The following is a 25402-nucleotide window of genomic DNA, read 5'->3' as shown; positions in this document are numbered from 1 at the left end:
ATAAATTACTGGTAAGGCTAAAATAAAAGAACATTATTTCCAAATTCTATACAAAATGTGCTGTACCACCAGGGGTGTGTAACAGCCAACTAAAACTTCAGTGTACCTTCCAAATTAGAATGTCCCAATTCTTTCTAAGATGAAAGTCAGCCTTTATTTCTTCCATGTAATGATGTCTGTATTTCAGCTCTTTAGCAGACACTGAATTCAGGCACTCTTTTCCTTCCTCTATGTTCTTATTTTAAGAGTCTTTAACATCTTTAATCCCAGACCATACTCTGACTATTAAGAAACAGGCAAGCAGCCATTAGTCTTTCTGAAACATTAATTTTTGGCTTCTCAGTACCACAACTGAAACTCTGCACAAAAAACAGCACAGGTAGTTTAGGCATCATTCTATGTACAGCTGCTGTTTCAGGGTTATCCTTCAGCTGTTAACTTTCACTATAACATACACTCCGTTTCTTCAGGTAACTTCAGCAAATTTCTTGCTTAGATCTCTATCAATATTGTATCTTCCCATAAAAAAGCGAAGTATGAAGAGAAAGATGTAAATTTCCAAGAATTACAGGATATACTCAGGAAGTGTCCAAATTTCCTTTCAAGAACTCTGAAGATTTTTTTTCTGAAAACAATTTCAGATGTGTTTCGCATATATATTTGTATATGTATTTTTTTCCACAATAAAAAATTATTTAAGCCTGTATGCTGGATTGTTTTAGACATTTCATCCATGCACATCTAGAAATCCCTATTAAGAACAATGCACTTACTTGGATAATAAGATAAAAGTATCCCAGGGGAATAATTACCACTATGAATAGTGGTGAGGCAGATGTGATAACTAGAACGGTTCCAATAACATCCAGGGTAAAGTTCAGCCAAGTTCCCAAGTAGAAATGGAAACGGACATCCACGACAGATAAGTCCTGTAACAATGCACAGAAAAATCAAGATTTTGTGAGTAAATTCCACTAAAAACTTTGAGAAACCTAAATTAATTGATCTTTTAGTGTATTACACAACCTCTTGGTATTATTCTAGAGAACATAACCATCAGCAGTTACTTAGTAACGCATTGCAACAATCTACTTATGATGGGAGTAGGAAGCATTAAAACTGTAGTAAATAACACTTGTTTGTGCAATAAAGGTTCCACTTATAGCCAAAGATGTACAAAAGTAGAAAATAACATTCACTTATAAGTGAAAATAACATTCACTTCTATATGCCTCTGAGAACATGAATTTAATGTATTAACTAGTTTTGACAATTACATTAGATTCTGACATACAATATACTTATTCTGACATGCACACACCTATTCGGATGAAAATGAAGGATTTTTCAATACTCTGGATAATACACAACAATCAGAACTCAGTATATACTCCTTATTTTCAGCAAAAAAGAGAGTATAGCTTTTTGCTTTTACAAAACTTGGTCACTACGTCATTTTTCAAATCCAATTTGCATTTGCCACAAGGCAAGATACCATTTGAAAAAACCAAATTGATGCCAAGTCAAAGGCACATCTACCCTTGTGCACTTTTGCAGCTGAGACATCCTTCCCTTTGTGCAACCCCAAAGGTAAGTAATGACAAAGTTTAATAATAAAAATCCTTATCAAGATGGACATTAGCTTAAACACTGTTCCCCGTTTGCCTGCTCCTGCTTCCCAAATCGCCCTGCCCCGCCTCTGTTTGCCAGCTCCGGATCGTCTGCGCACGGAATGGGGAAGCCTGGACTGGATTTTTCTGGAGTACTGAATGGATTTCAAAAAAAAAAAAAAAAAAAAAGAAATGAAGGATTGGGCTTGATGATCTCAGAGGTCCTTTCCAACCTGGTTGACTCTATGATTCTGTGATATTATTGAAGAAAAATACAGTTTTCTTTTAAAAATAGACCAGATTTAGGTCTGATAAACCAGTTGCACTGCAGGAATGGTCTTTGAGGAATGAACTCTTAATGATCTTGAATAGGGTCTATACAACTTCTATCAATAATGTGTTTTGATGATTTTGTAAGAAAATAGCTTGAGACAGTTCTTTAAGTTTTATGCACTGGAGCAGCTTCCCATTGCTAGATATTGCAGTGCTTTTCTTTCATATAATTATTTTTTTTAACAATGCTAAAATGGAATTAAAACCAAGCCAACTCAAGCTTCATTTTCATAAAATGGAAAACTCTGCATGAGTGTTCCCTTTACCTTTGTGAACCTGCTGATGATCCGACCAACTGGATTAGTTACAAAATGCTGCAGGGGAAGGTGCAGCACGTTGTCCAACAGCTGACCATGCATAGCCCGGGAAGCAGACAGGGATCCCCTGGTGAGCACATAAGCACCACAGCAAACGAGCAGGCCTTGGGAATGGATAAATTGAAAGACAGTATGAATGGCTGGGTTGGGAAAAGGGATGGAGCTTGTTCCTGTCACTGTTTTCTACCACAGTGACTAATCCCACAGTTGCGCTTCCTCTCAGTTTTACAAATGTACATATTTCATTTTGTTGATACATCTTACTACTTCCTAAGCATGACTTTCCTGCAGTTAAGTCTCTTCTGCTAGCACACCACTTCACATCCATACTGAATCCCCACCTCAACGAGATGCCAACATAGCTTCATTAGGTTACATATGCATGTTCCAAGAATTCACAGCCATATCATCAAATTAAACTGCATTTTCTTCTACATGTCTGTAATATGGCTCCTGCTCTCCCCAAGTTTAACTATTATACTGTGTTGCACACCATGAAACAAATAGCACTGTTTCTTTACTGACACATATTCAGGCAGATCAAATTTGGCAAACAGTGAGAAAAGAGTCATAAATGCTCATCCTTGCCTTGAATGAATCCCAGAAGCCCGTAGATAGAAAGCTTATAGTTTCGTGACTGTTTCCATTCTGTGAAATCACTAACTTGTGCTGTTTCTGCAATCCAGGTGCTAAGCCACATACTTTGTCCAATGCCTAGTGCATTCTGGCCTATATAAGCAGCTATGGTTAACCACATCCATCGCCAGCTGAAGGCTTGGAGGTATTTCAAGACAACTGACATTTTCATCTAAAAGAAAAGAATACATGAAAAAGAGAAGGTACTCGTAAAATCATAAACAAAACTTTCACCTTGAAAAAAAATTACTCATAAAATCATCATACACATGGGAATTGGATACATTAAATTCGGAATAAATCTAAATAATTTCTGAATTAAATCTGATAAATTAGCTATATAAAATTGTACTGTGAAAAGCTTTTGTCTCCCATTAGACTCTGTTCTTTAATGATAGATCTCATAGGCAATCTTCCTTGAGATACTTTCCAGTGTCAGACTTTTATGTATGTAGATTATACAAGAAAAAGAAAGAAAAAGAAAATAAAAAACAACAAATGAAGCAACCAAAAGTGCAATTCCTGACAGTCTGTATGAAGCAAATTTTACTCTGTTCATCAATGGAAGTAGAAAATTTAGAACTACCACTCTGGGCTACTGGAGCCAAGGAAATTAGTGACAGCAGGAGAAAGTTCTCATTCTCGGTGTGTATGACGACTAACGGGGCCGAAGTAAGCTAGGCCACTTTAAAGGTAGAGCTGGTAGGAGCAGATTCTTGGATTTCATTACAGGATCTGAAGTGAAATGAGCTCCAGTTGGCATAAACTCTTCTGTCTCTTCTGTAAATTCATTTTTTTTCACGTGCCTATTTCTACCATCTTGTTAGAAATTCTTCAGCCCTCCACTCCACTGTTCTTATCTCAACAGAACTACAGCTTCACAAGAAGCTCTGGCCTTCTCCGTAGTGTTTCACTTGGTCTTTTCCCTCTTTCTTGCAACTGGCAGATTTTTTTAATGGAGACTGCAGAAAGTGTGCTTCTAACATAAAACAATACTGCAACGTTACCATGAAAAATTTCTAGTCTCTGCTCCAGCACGTAGCTGTTTAAATTTCCTAAAGAGAGACAGAACGTTTTTCTAACAGAAATAAAAGGTTTTTTTAATCATCTTCTTTCTGAAATATGCAAAACTGGGTCAACTTAGACATAATATGAAAATACAGCCAGCAGCAGATCATCAAAATAGAAAATCTCTGACCATATGCTTAAAATTTGGTGAAAACATGTAAGGTTTATTTTAAATTCAGTAAAGAGATCTAAGAAACAAAAAACTGCAGTTGCAAAATAAGACATTTTTATAAAGACAAATGTGATACTTACGCCACCAGCAGCAACTTCCTCTTTATTGTTAGTGTGTGCTTTCCGCTGACCAAAGGAAGAGCTGCAAACAAGAAACACTTTCAAATCTTCCTGTGAGTCCTCATGCAAAGAACGTATCCATTTATTCCCAAACAAAAATGGATGCTATAAAATCACATAAATTTTTCCTATGGAGACACCAACTTTCCTGGGCTGTTCTGGTTTTGTTGTGAGAACAATGTTATGGTCAGAAGACAAGACTAGGTATGGCCTTTTAAATTCCAGTATAATTATGTGTAGGTAAGACTGAGTTTGCCCTGCTAAAGATGTGTGACCACCCTTTCCTGAGGCAACTTGGGTCTCTCTTACTGTTTGACACATCTGATTCTACTACTTCTGGACCAGGCTGGTTAAGTTTAAGTGACCTACACCGTCTTAACCTTCTAGGTTGAGTCTCTTCTACTTTGTCTTTGCACTATCCTCTACCGCTGCAAATATACCACTACTGTGCTTTACACAGTGATCCAAGAGGTCACTCAACTCTTTGGGAGCCCACGAGTTTTCTTAAAGGTGGAAAAAGACACATAAACATTTAAAAAAAGGAGCATAAACAACATAATATATATTAAGAAGTCAAATTGCTGTCTGGGAATTGTGGGTGCATCCCCATCAGAGGCTTCAGCTGGTCTTCTGAAAGCCCCCTTCACTCCTGCCTAACATACTTTGGTTCACACAGTGAAGCAGCCCATGGACTGGATCTCCTGAACTCATGTGGCACATTCACTGGATTTCTTTTGTATAAAGGGAAACCAGACACACGCTATCCAAGGAACTGCTAATGGGCATTCAGGCTTAACCCATGTTTACACGTTGAAGCATGGTGTCACAGCCTTCAGCACTTAGGGTTGTTCTAGCATTGCATCAGTAAAGCAATGGCTAATTTTTTTTTTTTTAATACCTACTCCTTATGTTTCAGCAGCCCTTTTTGTTGCAGTTTCCTTCCCACCTGGCCCTCTTCCTTTGAAGAACTCACTACAATGGAAAAAAAAAAGAAGAGAAATCTTTTCAGTATTATACCATGAGCAGACAGGAACAGTACAAGAAGCGAGAAATAAAAAATGGGGACAAAATGATGAATAGAAATACTTTAAATTAGGAACTCCCTAAACTGACCTAATATTGGGACAGTTACTACACACGACAGACACATTTGTGACCAAATGCTAGAACTGTGACAACAGGTAAATCCCCCCCAGGAGCCTAGAGTATCCTTGGAATTCCATTCCTACTTAGTGAAAGTATTAATATTCCTACAAATAGTAACATTAGTGTTTATCTCAAAGAATTCTTTGATCATGGCTGGAAAGCTGAGCTTACTGGTTTTTTTGTGTTATTGAAAGGAGTCAAACACTTTTTTTTCTTCCAGGAACTGATTTTTTTCTTCTTTTTTTCATATTTGATATTATTTTCTTCAACAGATGTTAAGACAAAGATGTTCTCTACATCCAGCCCTCCTGCTGAGTGTACCTCTGCTGTACAATTTTGCATCACAACACAGTGCATGATGTTTCTTTTCCTCATGACTTTGTTTCCCCTCCCCTCTCTTTATTACCCTTTGTGAATAGTGGGTATTTCCTTACAGGGCTACTTCACACTGTCATCCCAACAGAGCTAACACGAGACTGCCCATTGCTGCCTTTTGCAAATCTGCTGTTCTGTCTTTCCACTCCTCTCCATCAAACCCCAGCAAATGTTTCAGAGCACTGGCTCCAGTACAGAGTCAGTAGAGGCTCAATTTAGAGTTGCTAAGATAACTGGAAACCAGCATTATAAACATCTGCAGTCACTTAGGACTCTTTCGTTCATTTGGATAGATTTCTTCTCTCAAAATTAAAGAACCATCATTAATTTCCTCCTGAAGTACATTATGTAAACAGGTCAGACTGAATGGTCAATGTACCTACTTCTTTCCCACAGCTCCATGAAGAGCACACATTGAACAACTCAGGTACAGAGGTAAGCTGAGTCCCAATCCACGTGAATGACTGCATGCATTTTTAAGGGATTATGCAGTATTTATTTACATGCAGTATTATTTATGCAGTATTTATTTACATGTCTACTTGTTGGCTGGAAGTATTTAATAAGAGTAGTAAAAGTTCAATGAATTTTTTTCTCCTACAAGTGGACCATATTCTCCTGCCCCTCCTGCTGTGCTCTGTGATTACAGCAGTCTAAGGTGATGGAAATGGGAATTATCCAATACAGAACAGGACAAAATCATTGACACTGCAAGATTAATTTGAAATGTCCATATGTTACTTATTAGGTGATGAATCCTTAGCAGAATCACGGAACTTTACATAGTGACTAATACAGTATGGAAAAGTTGAAACTAGCTGCATAAGGTGGCTTTATCATAACATTTGGTCTCAAGACATTAAAGTCAGAATTTTTTTCAATTTATAAACTGTAATTCTATAGGAAAACATAGACAGGAACGCTCTATATTTTCCAGCAATTCTTCAGGAGGAATATTTTGAGAAGCTGCAATGAAAAGTAAAAATACTAAGCAAACACTGTATAAAAATTCTCTCACCTTTCATTGGGGTTGTCTCTTCACTTGTATGCTCTGCACCGAAGTTTTGAACAAGCTCAACAAAATTAGCTCTCTTTGAAATGAGTTCTTGGTAGGTCCCCATTTGACTTATTCTGCCCTCCTCCATTACTATTATAAGATCAGTGTGAGGCAGGACTGTGAGATTATGGGTCACCAATATACGAGTCTGAAACACAATGTTTTCCATTTTGGCATGTAAATATAAACATGTACTAAAAGCAGACATTCAGTTATGATTGCTGGAATGGTATAATGTCATTCTTCTGTAATTTTGCCCATTTATTTGTCTATTTTATTATTATCATTATTATTATTGTTGTTATTTACTGACTACTTTACTATAATACTCTTTTAATTGTCGATTGCAATGTTAAACTCCAAGCTTATTGCTATTTGCTATTACTTGTATTTACCTGGTTCCTAATCCTTAATGTTTCTTACCTGTTCCCAGCTCAGGAATGGTTTAGATTAGGTTGTAGAAAAAACACCTAGATACTACAGGTTTTAATGTACTACATGTAGTTATGATAGCCTCAATATTAAAATCTGCCTAGAAGCCTACCATTACTAGAGCTCTTGCCTCTGCCAAAGACTTACAACCAATGTATAAATACTTATACATCGAGCAGGTAGACTAAGAAAAGGGAGAAGGGAGAGAGGTAAAGTGAAGGACATTTATGAAGCAACAAATGTAGACACAATAGTAAGTGTTTCATGTTAATATATGTGTTTTGCAGGCAGCAGCCAGCAGGAATAATCTGTACTAATACACAACACTGAGGAGAGATTTTTACAAGCTATCTTACCTTCCCACATCAACAGTTTTCAAATGGGAGAATCTATTCCTTCAGATTCCACCTTGCCCTAGGAACTTCTTTGTCCAACAAGAAGCCTTTCTTTCTATAACCTGTACTGGCTATAACCTGTTTGCTGCAGTGAGGCATCATGTGTGACCACAAAGGGCTCTGCCCTGCCTTCCATGTGCACACCACGGCACTCCTCAAAAACTGCCAGTAAAGAAGAGATGAGCAACTATTATATGAGTCTTTCAGATTCCCACATTCTTCAGTCTGTGCTATGTCTACCCAATAGGCTTTAAACTGGCACAATTAGCTCTGCTTTTTATTCAGCCTTTTTATTCCGAATAATTTTCATCAACATATCAAGTAAGAGATGAACTTTTGCAGATTGGACTGGTACTTTTACCATGTTTGCTGTACAAAGCCGTTGATAGAAAGGAAGCCATCCTACTTTACCTTGCTTTTTAGGAGACCTGAAGGGCCAATTAGCTTCTCAAAAAGATGTTTTCCAACGTGTACATCTACAGCAGACAGGGGGTCATCCAGGAGATACAAGTCAGCATCGCTGTACGCAGCTCTAGCAAGGCTCACTCTCTGCTTCTGCCCTCCACTTATATTGACACCCTAAGAAAAGAAAGCAAAGTCAAAATAATCCACATTTAAATATGAAATACTAAAGAAGACCAGTGTATCATACTCAGTCTCATCTCTCTATTTTTCTCAGGTAAGCAAAGTAGATTTTATACTACATATGAAAACAGAAAGGCAACATTTGGATTTTCAAATAATTAGAGCAAAGTTTGGGCTCTGTTGATTATTCCCACTCCAAAATGGGCAAATGCAAGGTACTTTGGAAAATTAAACAGTAACTTTTATTTAGTCATACAGACATTTTACAGCATAGAGGAAACCCCCAGCAAACAGGACAGGGCTGACACAAACATCCGTTTAGAAAAGAGCCATTTTAAAAATTAATAAGAGTTCAGAGCTTCAACAGAAGTTCAAAGTAAGTTAGCTAAGTAAGGAGATGGGCTAGATGTACTTGGCTGAGTACTGATTAGTCATTACTGTTAATTATCCAACAGATAATATATAAAAACCATAAAGCCATAATTTCTCTTACTGCATTATTTCTGACACCTCAAATTCTCACCCTTTCTCCAATCTCTGTTTGGTCTCCATCCGGTAACTGTTCCAAATCTGGCAGTAAAGCACAAGACTCTAAAACAAGATTGTAGTATGGCCTGTTTAGATCTGCACCAAAGAGAATATTTTCCTGTAAAGTGTCATTTTGAATCCAAGCTTGCTGAGAAACATAAGCCACTGAACCCTAAAAAGAATTGGAAACAATTTTTTTTATTTGAGCTGTGTGAACATACAAAATAGCATTTAAAAATAAATTTGAAATTCTAGCTTTGCCTCAAAGTAACCAGAAATTCCTTCCAAAACTTGAGCATTATTAAACTGTTAAAATTTTTATTAAGACAGGTAATAAAAGCAATCTGTTGAATATTACTGTATGACAGCTCAACTATCATTATTATAAAAACCCATATGACTTCAAATAAAACAGAAAGAGCTGGGACATATGTGGAGTAAAGTGTTCCAGGGAAAGACCACAGTGACAAACAGGCATCCATTGTAATATTTATATGCAGCAAAATACATCTGTGTTAAGTAGAAATCAAAATACAGTTTGATTGTTTGTATTTTTATATAACATGCTGTGGAACACGTCAGCTTTAAAATTTAAGATTAAGGGATAGGAACCATAACTGGAAATGCTCTGCAATATTTTTTTACATTCAGCTACATGCCCTCTGAAAATCTATTAATCAGTTCTGCTTAATTTAGGCATTGAGGAGTGTGCAGGGCATGGGGACACAGACAGACAATCTTACTCTTCTCTGAACTGTTCCTTCAAGTTTCTCCATTTCTCCAAGAACAGCAGAAAGAAAAGATGACTTCCCAGATCCAACCTGTCCCACAACAGCAACTAAAGAGCCTTCAGGAATCTTGACACTCAAGCTGGAAATATTGAGGAAGAAAAATTAGTTATCCTCTCTGTAAATACTCCATCATGGATGGGTTGTAGCCATCGTAAGAAAGAAAGACTGTATTACCCTTAGAACTATGAGAAATTAGTACTTCAGTTTGCACATCTTTTTACTATGTACTGTTTCGAGAACTGTACTGATGACTTTAAGGATAAATTTATTTGCCTCAAGTCAGAGGTTGTGCTTTCATCTGGTCACAATTAAATCAAATGGGAGTAAGTGGATCACTAAACAGTAAGTGGTCATACTGTATTCTTCTCAGGCCTGTGGTTCACATTCCACCTTATGCTGACCATCAACTGCTGGACCTCTCATGGAGAATCTACTGTAGCCAGTATGTGATCCCTCTCAGGGAAAAAAAATAGCTGTTTGGGTGAATAAAAGCTGCCCTTCAGAATCAGTGTATTTTGCTGTCAAAAAACCATAAACTTTACCATACAAGATGCAGTACCTGTACTCCATACTCTCCATTTGGATCTAAGTATGCTCTGATTTGAAGGCCTTATGCTACAATAAGCATAGTCCCTTCAGACTACAGCTGGAAACACAAATGAGGTAGAGAAAGACTGTACCCAGGCACCCAGACTTTAATGAAGTCTGTATATGATGCTGAAGGCAGATCATGACTGGACACTATATTGAAGGCTTTGGTGGCTGAGATGTGGACACTCAACGCCCCAACCCTGAGAGGAACAGGGCGGACAATGTGGTGAGATGGTTAGACTGTGTGGGTTTTAACCTCTTCAGCTCCTTAGTAACATTTAACAGCTGTGCTTATCAACTTTTAGTAACATTTAACAGCTGTGCTTATCAACTTTTAGTAACATTAAACAGCTGTATTTATCAAACAGGTTATCCATTCCACCCCAGGGTTTGGTTATGCCAGGTCCTTACTAACCCTCCAATGTGTTCATTAGGCGTAGCTGAATTTACACCTAAGAAATACCTTGTTAAGAAATGACAAAAAAAATGAGGGGTGTTTTCAGGCAAGAGGGACTACTCTGAGAAAAGCAAACTTTTTGCTTGTTTGCTTTTTCCAAAGGAAGCCACAGCCCAATTTTCAGATCAGTATTCAATGCAAGGATGCATAAACTACCTTAGCTTACCTGTAGGCAACACAAAATGCTACACCAACAAAAGGGCATCTTCCCAGTTAATGAATGCTCCCCAAAATGCAAATCAGGGAAAATTGGTACAGCTAAAGACTTGCTGCAGTTAAATCTCCCTTGTGGAAACTGAGGAGAAGGAAGAAAGGGGAGGGGAGGGGAGGGGAGGGGAAGGGAGGGGAGGGGAGGGGAGGGGAGGGGAGGGGAGGAAGGGCTTCCCATAAAAGTTATACAGTTCAGTGTTGGGGAACATGCACTTTCATGAGGTTCCTCTGGGAGCATCAGAGAGACTAGGTCAGATCTGACTTTCCAGAGCACGCTGATCATGTGGGAAACTCTGAAAACAATAATTTATGTTCTTTTTGGTACATAACATCATGAGTTAATCTGAATCAGAATACATTTAACCTGACCAAAATCTCTACAGACACCACATTCTGCCAAAGGAGCTCGTAAAAATAAGTAAAAAATACCTTACTTTTTCAAGATTGGCAGGCCATTTTTCTCCCAGCGGAAAGAAGCATCAGTAAAACCAACAGCATGATCTGTTGCAGCAAAGAAAATAGAGCAAAGACTTGCTAATCCATCCCCTCAGCTGAGTTTCTTAATAATCTTCCATATAAAATCATGACCAATTGACAATTAATAACTACTGCTTACTTCCACTGTAGTCTGTACTGACATCCTCGGGGTTAAGATCTTCAGCAAACAGAAAATCCTCTAAACGGCTCAGAGAAACTCTGGTCTACAAAATGAACATATATACAATATTTATAATGTGTCTGTGATCCCTATATTTTTAAATAATATTTTAAAAGTTCTAGATTATATGGAAAGACAGACTCCTCATCTTATTTAATGACAGACAAAAAAGGTGTTTAGGTATTTCAAAAACATTTTCCTTAAAGTACTAAAGAATCTAAAGTGATCAATAAGGCAGTGTTTGAAGATACATTTAATTCTTGCATGTCCAGTTCCTCTGACTCAATTAGTTTGTTTGCATAAACCTGTGGTTTAGCTTTTTTTTTTTTTCTGTTAAGAAACAGTGCACAGTAAGTCTCTCCATAGAATGAAGAAAGACATTTTACTGTGAGTGCATCATGAGATGTCCATCACTGCTGTGACAAAGTGACATTAACTTAGGCTTGTGCTTATTTTTAAGCTACTAGAAGTTAACCAACTGGGAAAGTAAAAGGCTAATCATAAATGAAATCAAATCAGGATGAGTAACTGCTCCCAGTGGTCCCCTCCCTTAAAAAGGCAGAGCTGTGTACAAGCTGTGACCTAGTACATTCATGAGCAGCTCATGAGATACACCCATAATAAATAACAGAGTATTAAAAGCTAGAAGTTCCCAACTCAGGTGGCAACACTACTGGTGTACCATTAGGCCTGAAGGTTGCTGATATGGGATCCTCAGCAGCTCTACTCCTTTTTTTCTCCACTTTCTTCAGTGGTGACTTGACAAAACCAGAATAGCAGAGTCCACAATGGGTCTCCCCTACTTGGTACCAAGGGCTCCAATATACAACAGTGGCTCAGTGATTTAACCAAGTGCAGCTCAAATTGTTCACATTTTATCTTCTATGAGGAAGAGAAGTTGAGAGAGTAGGAGCAGAAGTTGAGTCTAGTCCACTGAAGGAAGGAAAGCAAGAAACAGAAAGCTCAGTCACGATTAGGTGTGCTACCCAATTTTCATTGTACTTAAAAGAATGAGAGACATCCTTTAAACAGCCTTCACGCTTTGCATTCTATAAAAATACTGTGCAGTTTCACCTCCATAAAATGTAACAATTATTTTAAGTTACTTCATCGCTCCTAGAAATGGCTGAAACATGAGAGAATACAAAATTAGCCTTTTATAGCACTTACCTGGGCCACAGCAGAGATCACAGTGGGTAACTCCAACAAAGGGTGTCGCAAAATGTTGAATAAAGAAATAGATGTAAACACTTTAGCTGCTGTTAAAACATTCTCTTTGTCCAGATGAAAGTAGACTCCAAATGTAGCCAGTAAGACCTTTTCAATAAAAATACGAAAACGATATATTAAGAAGCAAAATCACATTACAACTAAAATATATACACAGATACTGGTTTTGTTTTCATTTGGAAGATCCCATTTCTGCTCGTGTATAAACACGGACTCTGTAACTGCTGCACACAGAAGTTAATGCATAGCTGCAATTCTGAGTGCAGAAATACTACAATTGTAGTGAACTAAAAACATGGCTGCTGTGTTTGACCCAATCAGACACACATTAAACTACATGAAACAACTTTCCCATCTCAGGGTGCCGTCCTGGCTTGGCCTAATCCCCTGGCTGCCCTGCACTCAAGATGATCAACTCCATGACCTACCACAGCACCAAGGTCAGGCTGACTGGCCTGTAGCTCCCCAGACCCTTCTTCCGACCCTTCTTCTAAATGGGTGTCATATTTGAGCACTTCCAAGAGTCCTCAGTACCCTTGGGTGGATCCCATCCAGCCCCACAGACCTGGGAGTGTCTAAGTGATGTAACAGGTTACTGACCATTTCCCCTTGGATTATGGGGGCTTCATTCTGCTTCCTGTCCCTGTATCCCAGCTCAGGGGCCTGGGTACCTGAAGCACAACTGGTCTTACACTATTGAAGACTGAGGAAAAGAAGACAGTAAATATACCTAAGTCTTTCCTCAGTCTTTGTCACTAAGTTTCTTTCCCATCCAACAAAGGGTGGAGATTCTCTATAGCCCTCCTTTTGTTGTTGATCTATTTATAGAAACACTTTTTATTGTCTTTTACAGCAGCAGACAGATAAGTTCTAGCCGGGTCTTGGGCCTTCTTATTTTCTCCCTGCACAACCTCATGACATCCTTCCAGTCCTCCTAAGTTGCCTGAGCCTTCTTCCAAAGCTCTCTGTTCAGCCAGGTCAGCCTCCTCTCTACAGCTCATCTTTCAGTACATGAGGATGTCCTGTTCCTGCACCTTTAGGAATTCCTTCTTTCAGCAAAGCCTTTGACACCGTTACCCACAGCATTCCCGTGGAGATTATCTAGTGAGCCTGGTTTTATCCCTTTTCCCTTTCAAATCTAGTTTAAAGCCCTCTCAGTGATCCCCTCTAACTCCTGTACAAAGATCCTTCCCTGCTTTGAGACACGTGCACCCCATCTGTTGCCAGTAGGCCTGCTGTTGGATAGATCAAACCACAATCCAAAAATCCAAAATTCTGCTGGTGACACTATGCTTGGAGCTTGCTTATCCTGCTTCTTCCCTTATCATTCCCTGCAACTGGAAGGACAGAGGAGAACACTGTGCTCCTGATCCCTTAATCAGTCATCCCAAGGCCCTGAAGTCTCCATTTACTTTCCAATAGAGTTTAACAGAGGGATCCAAAGATCTGAATGCACTCCTGATAGAATTCCACTGAAACAAGGCTAGGATGAATTTGGTTCATATTTTTGTGGGTTTGTTTTTTTTTTTTCTTTTTCATGTATTAAGAGTTTTAGTGTTTGAGAGGGGACAGCTAAAAAATACAGAAAATACATTCCCTTAAAACTCATAGAGAGTTGAGTTCTATGCAACAGAAACAGTACAATTAAAACAGCGACAAGAGATTCAGAAGATTTGGATTTGGTTTCTGACTTACTAATGGAGATCTTTAAAACCTTGGTCAATTAATAATCTCTCTCCTTCTTCTCTAGTCATATACATACTATCATAACCTGGAAATCAATTATATTGTGTTGAAAATTTAATGTTTTGAGGTATTGGGAGGCAACATTTGTAGGTCAGTCAGCTACTAAAGCAACAGGGAACTTGAGAAACAGTCCTGTACGAATTAATATTTTTATAAAACCAACCATAAAAGGAATACATGTCAAGGTCAGCATGGAGTAAGCTGTCAGATATCCAGATGACTTCAGAACATCCATTTCACGTTCTCTAATGCTCAAGATCTTCCTTTGATAGGCAGGCTCCCATGCATAAAGTTTCAGGATCTAGACAATCAAACAGACATACTTTAATAAAACAAAAAAGCAGCGACCAGGCTTCAAAAATTAACCTAATCTCCAAGTGTCATTTTCAAATATTCAGCAATGACAAACGAGAAAAATGTGAATGTTTTACAAAGAAAATCGGGACCAGACATAATTTTAAATTAGGTTGTTCTTATGGGAAATATACTTTAGTCACTCTTAATTCTTCAGATTTCAAAGTGTCCCTTATGTATCATAAAGGATGAGCTGGTTTCAAAACAGGATAAGTAACAAAAATAGGACAACTTTTAAAAGTGCTTTTCTTCTATGCTACAATCCCACTCTGCTAAGTATTTTAAGACATCTATTAACATATTTTTTTCATTAAAAATGTGGTACTAAAATGAATGCATTATGGATAGTGAGTTTTTCAAATCAAATTAAACCAGTAAATATTTTCCAAAAACCCTTTAAGCGCATTATGTTAAAACATTTTCTCTTTAACCTTTTACCATTGTTATCTGAAACATTACTCCTAAAACCTAAGTTTTTAAAACCAGTTACTACCTTTACAACCTAACTAAAAAAAAAAAAAACCAAACCCCTTATTAGTTGTGTCATTACCTTTATTCCATGTAATATTTCAGTTAGTAGCTTGACTTGTTGATCTGAATACTTCATTTGGCTTTTCTGGTTAAAAGACAGCAATGTTTTCATTTTTGAAAAAACAAATGCATTTGGAAAGTAAAATATGCAGTACACTGAAGACACTTTTATGCTATTTTTACCTTGCTGAAAAACACATTAGCGCTGCAGTTATACCAGTTTCAGATAGATATGGTAAAAAAAAATTAGATGGGGTTAAATACATTAAAATAACTATTTTACCCTAAAATAGCTTAAATGCACATTTCAATTCTTGTCCAGTTTATTTTTCTTTCCATTGAATTAAAATCTTAATAGGCTTGCAGTTCTCAGGGTGTTCATGAATGGTAATATTTTTTAATCTTCAAAATTGTTAAGCAGGTAAATACAGACTCAATAGTAATATAGTGTAAAATATAGTGTAACACTAAATACACACACACACATGAATATCTATGTAAACATCATATGAATATAAAACACTGCATACATATATATGTATATATACATGAATTAGGAAGAAAATTTCCTCTGTTACTGATTAATACATTGTTATTAAAAGAAACAAAAACCCAGAAATCCTTCTCATTCTTATGCTACACTCAGGCTCTTCTGCATCTGACATTTCAAAAATACTCATTAACAGCCTCTTTACTGTTTGGAGTCTTATTCATACATAATAACAAGTTGAAAACTTTGAGACAGAATGATTTTATTGTCCTTTGTATTTCCTCTCTCTCTCATGTCACAGTAGGGATCTAAGTACATATGCAGCTGCTGCACCTCACCTGCAAAAGAGGTGAGAGGGGTTTTTTTTTTTTCAATGTCTCTAAACTGTCACAGCCTTAAAAAAGAATTAATGGGGACAGTCTTCATTGCATGTTATACCATCAGAGGCAGAATAAGACAACTCATTGCCTTGAAAGCAATGCAAAACTTAAGGTTGTAGTATTTATTCCAGTGGAGCTCACAGAAATTGTAATAGTAACAGGCAGTACAGTGCCAAGAGATCTGTAGCATCAGAGAAGCATAAAAGAAGTCAGAACACACACAGTACCTCCAGGGGAACTCCCATAACCTCAGGAGAACATGCTAAATTTTTACTGAGCAGCTTAGTCTGAATAATAAAAGTTGAAGAGGGCCATAATCCTACAAAATCCCTTACTGAATGGAATTAGCTCATGTAATATTTAAAAAAAACCATAGCTGTCTCCTACATTGAGCCATACAGTGATTTTTAGTAATACAAAAGTGTTGTTTCAGAATAATGAAAATTTAGGTATCCAACCTACAACCAGTTTAGCTATCAAACATATGGCTTGGCTCCTGCAGCTACACTTGGCCCCCCTCACTGAAAAGGAGCTGCAGCTTGGCACAGTTTATTTGTCTGCAGGTTAGCTTAGACGTACCAATACTATTCTAATACTGTTTTATGACAACTTAATTACGGTGCTTATTCAAATATCTCACCTTCAACCTTCTTACTTTGGCTGCAATGTGCACATTTACAGGTATAACCAAAAGCAGCAGTGCAACACCTGCCAGGACTGAGGGGCCAAGTTCCTTCCAGAGGAAGACGACAGCCACGATGATCTGAAAAGGTACTGACCACAGCTGGTTCACGGTGACAGCCATCTCCAGGAGCTGCTGAGCATCTGCTGACATCAGGTTAACAATTTGCCCAGTTGTATAGTTTTGTCGTGAGGAATTTGCTAAAGTTAAGCCCTGCAACCGGAAAATACAGAGGTCACATTGCTAAGAGGACAATAACTGGAGCAAAGCTGAACTTGGTGAAACAGGCTTGCAACTCTTTATAGCACCACAGCCAAAAGAGGGCTCAGAAAGCCTCAGCTTTGGCCTGGCTTAGAATCTCCCAGTGCAGGCACCAGCATCAACAGGCTTCACAGCAAGCACAGGTATCATTCCAGCGTGGCAGGCAGATACCACAAGTCCCCTGTGTCTCGGGACTGACACCCAGATAAACTCACACACACATGCTCTCACTCCCTGTTAATGCCTCACATTTTTCCACTGTCTCACCTCCAACTCCTGCAGGCAACAAGACAGTGCTGCAGCAGCTCACTTCACCATCCACCCCATGTGTCAAATACAGCCCTGACCTGACATTCACTAATCAGCTCTACTCAGAGAGAGGAAGAGGCTGTATCTATACTCTGTGAGAAAACTTCCCAGAAGATACGCCTACTCCAACTGAAGTCTCTATTCTCCTGCCCATGACCTGATGCACTGACACACCTTGGCATGTGACTTGAGAGAATTAACTCCTTTATTGAACTCATTTGCAAGTTACCAGTAAAATTCTGCGTACTGGTTCAGAAAATACCTGAGAAGTCTACGTCAAAAAATCAGTTTGATTCTCCAAAAAGAGACTGTATTTTAAATTAACGAAGACAGTAATTTAGTTCAGATTTTGGTTATTTCCTTCCTTAACTTATGCTTAATAGTTAAATACTGCAGTAAAAACACCCACGTACCATGTTTATAACAAAACAAACTAAAGGTGCAGCCCTGAGAAACCAGCCTTATCTCAAATCCTTCGTAATAATAGCACAATAAACGTTTTTAAGTTTAGCAGATCAGACAAAGTCTTTTACTTCTGCATTTGCATCTCTTGTAGGTAACGCTCTGTATCTTATTAAATCAGCTAATGCTCAGTGGATTAAGCTACAGATAGATTTCCACAGTGGTGGAAACATCTGAAAACCAATGAAACTACCGGGTATTCAACTCAAAAGCAATTTCACTAAAATCAGGGGAAATTGTAACCTCGAAAGGAGACAGAGCGGCAAAGTTCACCTTCTCATATTCACTGCTACTATACAGCAAGAACCGTGATCATTTATACCTTTACTTTTTCCCAGACATCCAACCTAAACAGTTTGCTCATGCCATTCAGTAAATTTGGGAAATTAACTCATAACCAAAATAGAATGCAGTTCCTACATCTATCTCCAATATCACGTCTGTACACGTGGCTGACAAAAAGTATGTAATTTCAGGATCAGAGTCTTACAACAGAAATGCTGCTGAAATTCCAAATTATCATAAATAAACAACCACCAAAAAACAACCTCAGTCTGTTATCCTGTCACCAAGTGTATCGCATCCTGTGTTTTGATCAGGCTGGTAAGCACACTGTCTTTGAACACTATGGGTATGTTTTAGGTTTTGTTTTGAAAGAGAGGTAGAAGAACACATGATTACCTTTTTGTATATCAGGCCAACAACTGCAGTCTTGATTTTGACTGCAGTAAATATGCTGTTACGTTGGTATAACTGACGGAGAAGAGTTTGAGAGAGAACTACAAAAAACAGGGCAACGGCATAGCCACAACCCCTCCAACACGAGCCAGGCTGACTTTCACTGGCCATTATCATTGCTCTGAAAATGAAAGAAAATGAATTTTAAATTCTGCCCATTAAGTCAACAACCAACAACAAAAAGAGTAAACTGAGATACTGGCAACTTGTTTAACTGAGGCTATTTTGGGTTCAGATATGGTGGAAGGTCACAACAAAATATGATAAAAATGGCAGGTTTTATCTGTGTTTTTCAATTTGTTAGCTTAGAAGCAATTCTCAAATATAAATCTAGACATGTGCTATTGCTAACTTCTCCGAAAATGGAGTATAAACAAAGAATAAAAGAAAATAATTTCATAAAAGAAAAAAAAGAAAAAATAATTAGATATTTGTACTTGGAAAGGTTGCGACTACCAAACATGAAAGTGAGATAGAAAAAAACTCTAGAGGAAAATTCCGATTTTTGTGTTACTAAAAGATTATTTTAAATAACCATCGACCATGATATCTTCAAACAGATTTTATAGTCAACCATTTTGTTCACGATTACACCGATTCAGGGTATAGTTTGAAGGTTAATGATAATTCTGTTCATTAAGTCTTTTCTTTATAAACACCCAAGTGTCTGAACAATTCTTAACACCTCTGTGGTAAGCACAATTTCTAAAAACCACTTGGTACCAATCTCACTGGAACTTCATGGTACAAGCAATATGATAGTAGAATAATTGCAGTTTTCATGAAATGCTGAAGCTCTCTATATATTTATATATTTGAGTTTTTTTAAAAGTAGAGGTGGAAAAACAATGACAAAAAAGCAGGAAGGTTTGGTATACTTTTAGTCCCTTGATTTTTTACTTATGCATACAAACTACTTACATACAATATTGTGGAACTTCTGTTGGTTTTGTCTCTTCTTTAGCTATAAAATTTCTGATTGCTTTGACCTTTCCCCCGTTAAATCATTTTTAGGTAATTATGGAGGGGGAAGATAAAATCTTTACACATCTAAGCTGTTGCTTAGTTTGGTTTTGATACTGGTAACCCTTTAACTTTATTATTACTGTTGCTCTTTGAAAATAAAGTAAAACACATGAAAAACTCACTTCATTATTTGTGGACTCATAAAAGCCAGAACGTCAGCTGCAACTTTCAGAAGTGCAGCATTAATGAATAAATATTTAAATGTTTGCCATAATGGCAAAATCAAAGACGGTTTATGGAAACTCGTTTTCTTCAATAGCATTCTTTGGATGTGAGAAGCCTGCAAGATTACAAAAACATATACAGAATTAGGAGAAAAAATATTTTTGAACTTCACTCACATTACAATATAGAATATGTAATATTAAAGTGTCCATCTAACACCATAATAATGATAAAAGGATTTTTTTTTTCAGATTACTCAGATAATAAAAACAGTTTCTGAATTTAAAATTATCCTTATTGGCAAATACTTTTGAATGCTCCAGTAGAAAGGGTTTGGGGATTTATATCATCAGTGGAAAGAAGGGCAAATGTACAAATAGCTAAGAAAAGCACTGATGAGATGCAGTAAGATGAGACTCTGCAGGACTCATCAGTAAAAAAGCAAAAGCCACACTCTTACTGGACTTACAGGTGAGGTCCTCATCATGGATAAACTTCCTAACATTACAGAGCTTGGAACTACACTGGAACTGCATTGGAACTACAACAACAAAATAGTAACTGTGACTGAAACTGTCAAGGATTTACATAATAATGTAAATATCTGTAAAACTCAATATTGTTGAAATTAAAGAAAACTGAGGCCTGGTTTGTGTGTTCTGTAAGCCAGTGTCTAGAAATAAACAAGCTGCTCATAGACTCTTCTGCTATCTGAAACACAGATGCAAAGATAAGACATAGGGAAACAGAGAAGTTCAGAGAGAAATGAGTTGACAGTTTGATAATACAGGAATTCATCAACAAATAAAAGTCACTGTACATTCCAGTCACAGTAGATTCCTCATCACTTGAAATGTTGAAATGTAACAGGATATCATTCTAAGAGGTAGGTTTGAAAATTCTACAGCCACACTAGAGATCACTGATCCCAACACTGAGGGGCCTCTGTGCCCTACAAAATGTAGGCTGTTCAATAAACAAGATTTTTGAAATCTTCTCCAGCTTCCAGACTCCTTAACTTTGAAAAAAGATATTGCCTATTGTCAGAATTATAGGTACCATTAATCCTGTGGTAGACTTCTGGATTTCTTTTCTCCATTGCTTTTCAAACTTAGGACACACACTGTATGGGGAATCACTTTCATTGACTTCAAACAGGTCCTCCCTTTCCAATGGCTTCTTGTAGCCTGTAGATATCACTCTGAAAGAAAGCAATTAATTTAGATAGCTTGAAATACAACAGACAAAACAAGCAGAACTAATAATTCAAAAAGATAATTATATAATTTTGTGTATATAAATAAACTCTATAATTAAAATACTCTATGTAATCCTATAAAAACCACAGGCTAAATAGTGGAACATATTTACAGTTACCTTCAATACACTGAAATTCATCTGAACTAAGGAGAACCCAAGCAGATTGTCACATCTGAACCTTTGTACCTCAGAATCTGTCTACATTTCTGATCCTGTATTTCTTTACAGAAAAATACACTACTTCATAAGCAGACATGTGTAGTATCATTCTCCACTTACTATTTTGATCTGGAATGAAATGCCATTTCTATCACAGGAGTGCATCATCACTGAATTCCAGGATCCTTTAGGTTGGAAAAAACCCTAAGATGATCTTCACAGTCAACCTAACAGCACCAAGTCTACTATTAAAGGATATCTCTAAGTGCCACGTCTACACATCTTTTGAATACCTCCAGGGATGGTGACTCTTGCTGTGACTCCTCTTTAAGCAAGATAACAACATTAAACTACTGAGTTTCAGCACAAGTACAATGGAAGTTTCCTTACAGCAGACCTTCAGCTGCTGAAATTTTGTTTTAACAAAGTGCTCTTAATCACTTAAGTGTCAATGAAAACTAAAAGTGGTCTTAAGAATGTCAGTGGCAGCTCTCACGCTTTCCAGCTGGTGAGGATCTCCCTCTCTGAAGGCTGCAACACAAGCAGTGTCCATCTCCTCATGTGTGCCCTCCCAGTGTGCATCATTCCCGTGCCCCTCAGTGCCAGTGCTGGCCTTGGGGCTACTGTGTGTGCTACTGTGCTTATCACAGGACACAAAACAAGACTCAGAAATGCTTTTTTGGAGGTTGAGAAATTGTGGTGGGGGTGGACCTCACTAACCCCAGGGGCCACGCAAACATCTACTGAAGATGTAACCTTAATACAAAGTGAATTTGCCTTAAGCATGATAAATTAAGGCAAAAATTAACAGTCTCCCACTAAAAGAACCAGCTTTTGAGACAGGTGAGGGAAGCAGACTGATTGGTACTCAAGTGGGAACTGTTGTTCAAGAATTCTGCATAATGCATCTCAATTCTAAAACTCGTTGCTGCCAGAGGATAAACAGACCTACTAAACCATAACCTTCAGATTGCCTGATTTCTAAAGAAACATAATATAGGATTACAGGTTTATTATGCGACAATAAATTTGAGACTTTCTCATTTTGATTGCAAGCACTTAAGGTGAGAACATATGAGCCATAATTTATCCTGTTTAAGAGGGAACATATCTAATGTTCCCTAATGAATTTAACTGCAACTAGATACTTTATAGCTAAATAACTAAAATCCTTTTTTAGTTTTTTTTTTTCTTCTCTTCCTTTCTTAAACATTGTGAAATTGGTTAAAATATACAAAGGACAGCCTAGCTTGAAAATTTGGGCAAACACTGTAATATAAAGAACACATAAATGTCATATAGAAGCACTCAGTAAGCTGCACAACTTCTTAGAAAAACTGAAAATTTGTATTTATGCTGTAGCATGTAAGAATTGGTGAAAAACAAAGGTGAACTCCTATAACTTCAACAAGGCCAGAGTTCAAGTGAATACTCTGAATCCTTGAAACAATCTGATGTTTTGTCTCATCTTATTAACAGCAAATATAATTTTCAGTTTTTCCTTAAAATTACGAATGTTGAATAAAGCAAGAAATATGTTTTTTCCCACTTTTAGATTTTTGAAGTGTGTATGTCTGACTCAAGTCATTTTCCAAGAAAAAAAAAATGTTAAAAATTAGTAACAGTCACAAAATTGTGACACATGAAATTGTTTGAAATAACACTCAAAATATTAAGTGACAGGAAGCTGTGTGATTTGATAGAGTTGAGCTTTCAGTTCCTATTTTTTGGTGGAAAATTTCCCAAGAAGCAGAGAGACTTCCTACTCTATGTGAGCAGGTGAGCTACAGTTATCACTTGCAACCTGCCATAAAAGAGGGAGGAAAATGAGCATGAAACTAGTTACTTGGAAAACACCTTACGTGCACTACTGAATATTTGTTTCTGGAGATCTAGATAGTTGTATCACCACATGGAGTATAAAAGGAAATTTTATTTGTATACTGCCATACTTTACACAGACAGGTAATAAATAAAAAAGGATAACAAATAAAGAAGGATAGCTTAATCTAGCCTTTTATATCCCATTGTCTAAAAGTATTATCTGTTACGACAAGAACAATGCACTTAGTTTTCAAAATATGTTTTAAATAATGACATTAGATAATGTATAAAATGACTGTTACTATGTATAAACAATATAGATTTGAATACGACCTCTACATGTTGTCAACTTTGATTTTTGTACAAAAATCTAACAGCAATCTCAGGCTCAAGACAGAATGATATTGTGGAAAGTAAGGGCACAGTCTGCAGTTGTCTGAGCATCAACAAACAGCAACAAGCAGTTTATTAAATTCTCACCTGCCAAACCAGGAATATGTTAATTTACTGAAGAAAAAAGCATTCTCTTCAGTGTTGTATTTCTGTTTAAAAAAAGAACATGGGGAAAAAGTATCAATGATGCTTGAAAGAATGAAGAAAAAGTTGGGGTTTTTTTTATTTCTTTACTAAACACATAGTTTTCAGAAGATATTTAATTCCGACCTATAATAAGGCCTGTACATACACTTTTTTTGCCTGTCACCTTCTTGCACCAATACACTCTAACACAAGGTATGAAGACATCTACAGTCTCACGAATTAACACAAATTAACTGGCTGTAAGAGGATATTAGCCACCACTTTAGCTTGATCTCATACATATCTTAGAGTAACATCACACTAACAGTAAAGCACAGGAGCTGGACTTGATGATCCTTATGGGTCCCTTCCAACTTGATGATCCTTATGGGTCTCTTCCAACCTGACACGTTGTTCCATCCCACGTGTGAAACAAGCAAACCTTCCCTAAATCTTGATAGTTAAAATCCTGTGGGGTTTTTTTTTCCCCCATTTGAAAACACAGCTATTAATAGCTATCAACTGCTAAAACCTAAAGGACAGCAGGCTCCTTTCAGACCCTGAGAGATGACTCACTGCTAACGTACCCATAAATGAGAAAAGTATGAGTCTTGTGCACTGCTGCCAATTTCATAGTGAGCTGGAGATTAAGTGTAACAAAGGCAAGCAAATACGAACTCTCCCGTATTTCCTGAGTAATGTTTATCCACACCCAGGAATGACTCCAGCACACCCAGGCAGTAAATTCTGTCCCTCGGCAATTACCCCCTTAGACAATTCCTGACCAAGGACGCAGGTGCAGCCCTTTCGGGCAGGTGCCGTGGGACGCCCACCGACACAACTGGGAGCTGCCCGGGGCTCCTCCGGCGCTTTCCACAAAAATTCTTCTTGTGCTTTCAGTAAAAAGCCGAATGATTACACGATAACCCGAGGAAAAAAAAGCACGCGACAACGAGTCCCCCTCCGATAACCACGAATCTGCTGTTTTCGGTTTGCACGGAGTGTTTACACAGCGCAAGCCCTGGTCACAAGCATTCCCTGCTTAAATCCTGCGCCTGTTCCTATCTGCGGCAGAGCTCCATCCAAAGGACACACCCCCCGGGATGCATCAGCTGCGTTTTCTGGGCACAGCCCCGGCAGGAATCCCACCCAAGATCCCAGCGGGTTGGAAGCGGCCGTGGGAGGCGGTGGCCGCTCGGGGTCCCCCGCAGCGCCGAGAACCCCCTCCCCGCCTGGACCCCCCTCCCCGCCTGGACCCCGCGCCAGCCCCGTCACCTCCGTGCCCGTGGGGCTCAGCCGCTCGTAGGAGACGCCCCGCTTCCCTCGGGAGGCTGCCATAGCTCCCACAGCCGCCCCGGATCTGACAGCAGCAGCCCCACCCGCCGGAGGAGAAAAGGAGAGAGCGGGGAGGGCGTGGCTGCCGCTGGCTCGGCATCAGCATCAGCATCATCCAGTCCCGCGGCCGGGATTCCAGCCCAAGCGCCTTGTCATTGAACGCATAAAACCCCTCCTTACTGGGCCCTGGTGACCTCTGACAGCACCCGAGGGAATGGTATGGAGCTGTGTCAGTGGAGGTTTAGGCTGGATACTAGGAAAAGGTTCTGCGCCAAGAGGATGGTTGAGCACTGGAACAGGCTCTCCAGGGAAGTGGTCACAGCACCAAGCCTGGCAGAGTTAAAGGAGCGTTTGGACAACGCTCTCAGGCACAGGGTGGGATTCTGTTGTCCTGTACAGGGCCAGGAGCTGGACTTAATAATCCTGATGGGTCCCTTCCAACTCAGCATAT

The 25402-nt window shown here is 38.3% G+C and overlaps 1 protein-coding gene across 2 annotated transcripts in view; it reads right to left on the bottom strand.

Moving 5' to 3' along the window:
- Positions 1–25012, bottom strand: part of LOC135409010 (multidrug resistance-associated protein 1-like) — a 32474-nt gene extending 7462 nt beyond the window's left edge. Inside the window, exons 1-20 of one of the 2 annotated variants that reach the window (XM_064643967.1) lie at positions 24892–25012; positions 23578–23639; positions 20914–21055; positions 19812–19969; positions 18607–18784; positions 16852–17106; positions 15361–15426; positions 14620–14757; positions 12651–12797; positions 11439–11523; positions 11257–11323; positions 9517–9643; positions 8769–8945; positions 8072–8239; positions 6795–6981; positions 5158–5227; positions 4217–4277; positions 2849–3068; positions 2210–2364; positions 774–929 (exon numbers count right to left, since the gene is read on the bottom strand). In XM_064643967.1, the coding sequence (XP_064500037.1) occupies positions 774–929; positions 2210–2364; positions 2849–3068; positions 4217–4277; positions 5158–5227; positions 6795–6981; positions 8072–8239; positions 8769–8945; positions 9517–9643; positions 11257–11323; positions 11439–11523; positions 12651–12797; positions 14620–14757; positions 15361–15426; positions 16852–17106; positions 18607–18784; positions 19812–19969; positions 20914–21055; positions 23578–23639; positions 24892–24954 (2682 nt within the window). In that variant the 5' untranslated portion in view covers positions 24955–25012. The remainder of the gene's footprint in view (positions 1–773; positions 930–2209; positions 2365–2848; positions 3069–4216; positions 4278–5157; positions 5228–6794; positions 6982–8071; positions 8240–8768; positions 8946–9516; positions 9644–11256; positions 11324–11438; positions 11524–12650; positions 12798–14619; positions 14758–15360; positions 15427–16851; positions 17107–18606; positions 18785–19811; positions 19970–20913; positions 21056–23577; positions 23640–24891) is intronic. The other variant, XM_064643968.1, reaches the window with a different exon arrangement.
- Between the last annotated feature and the right edge of the window lie 390 nt (positions 25013–25402).

The sequence above is a fragment of the Pseudopipra pipra genome, chromosome 2, assembly GCF_036250125.1.
Source record: "Pseudopipra pipra isolate bDixPip1 chromosome 2, bDixPip1.hap1, whole genome shotgun sequence".
NCBI lineage: Eukaryota > Metazoa > Chordata > Aves > Passeriformes > Pipridae > Pseudopipra > Pseudopipra pipra.
The sequence above is the reverse complement of the archived record's forward strand: the minus strand, read 5'-3'. Positions and strand labels throughout refer to the sequence as shown.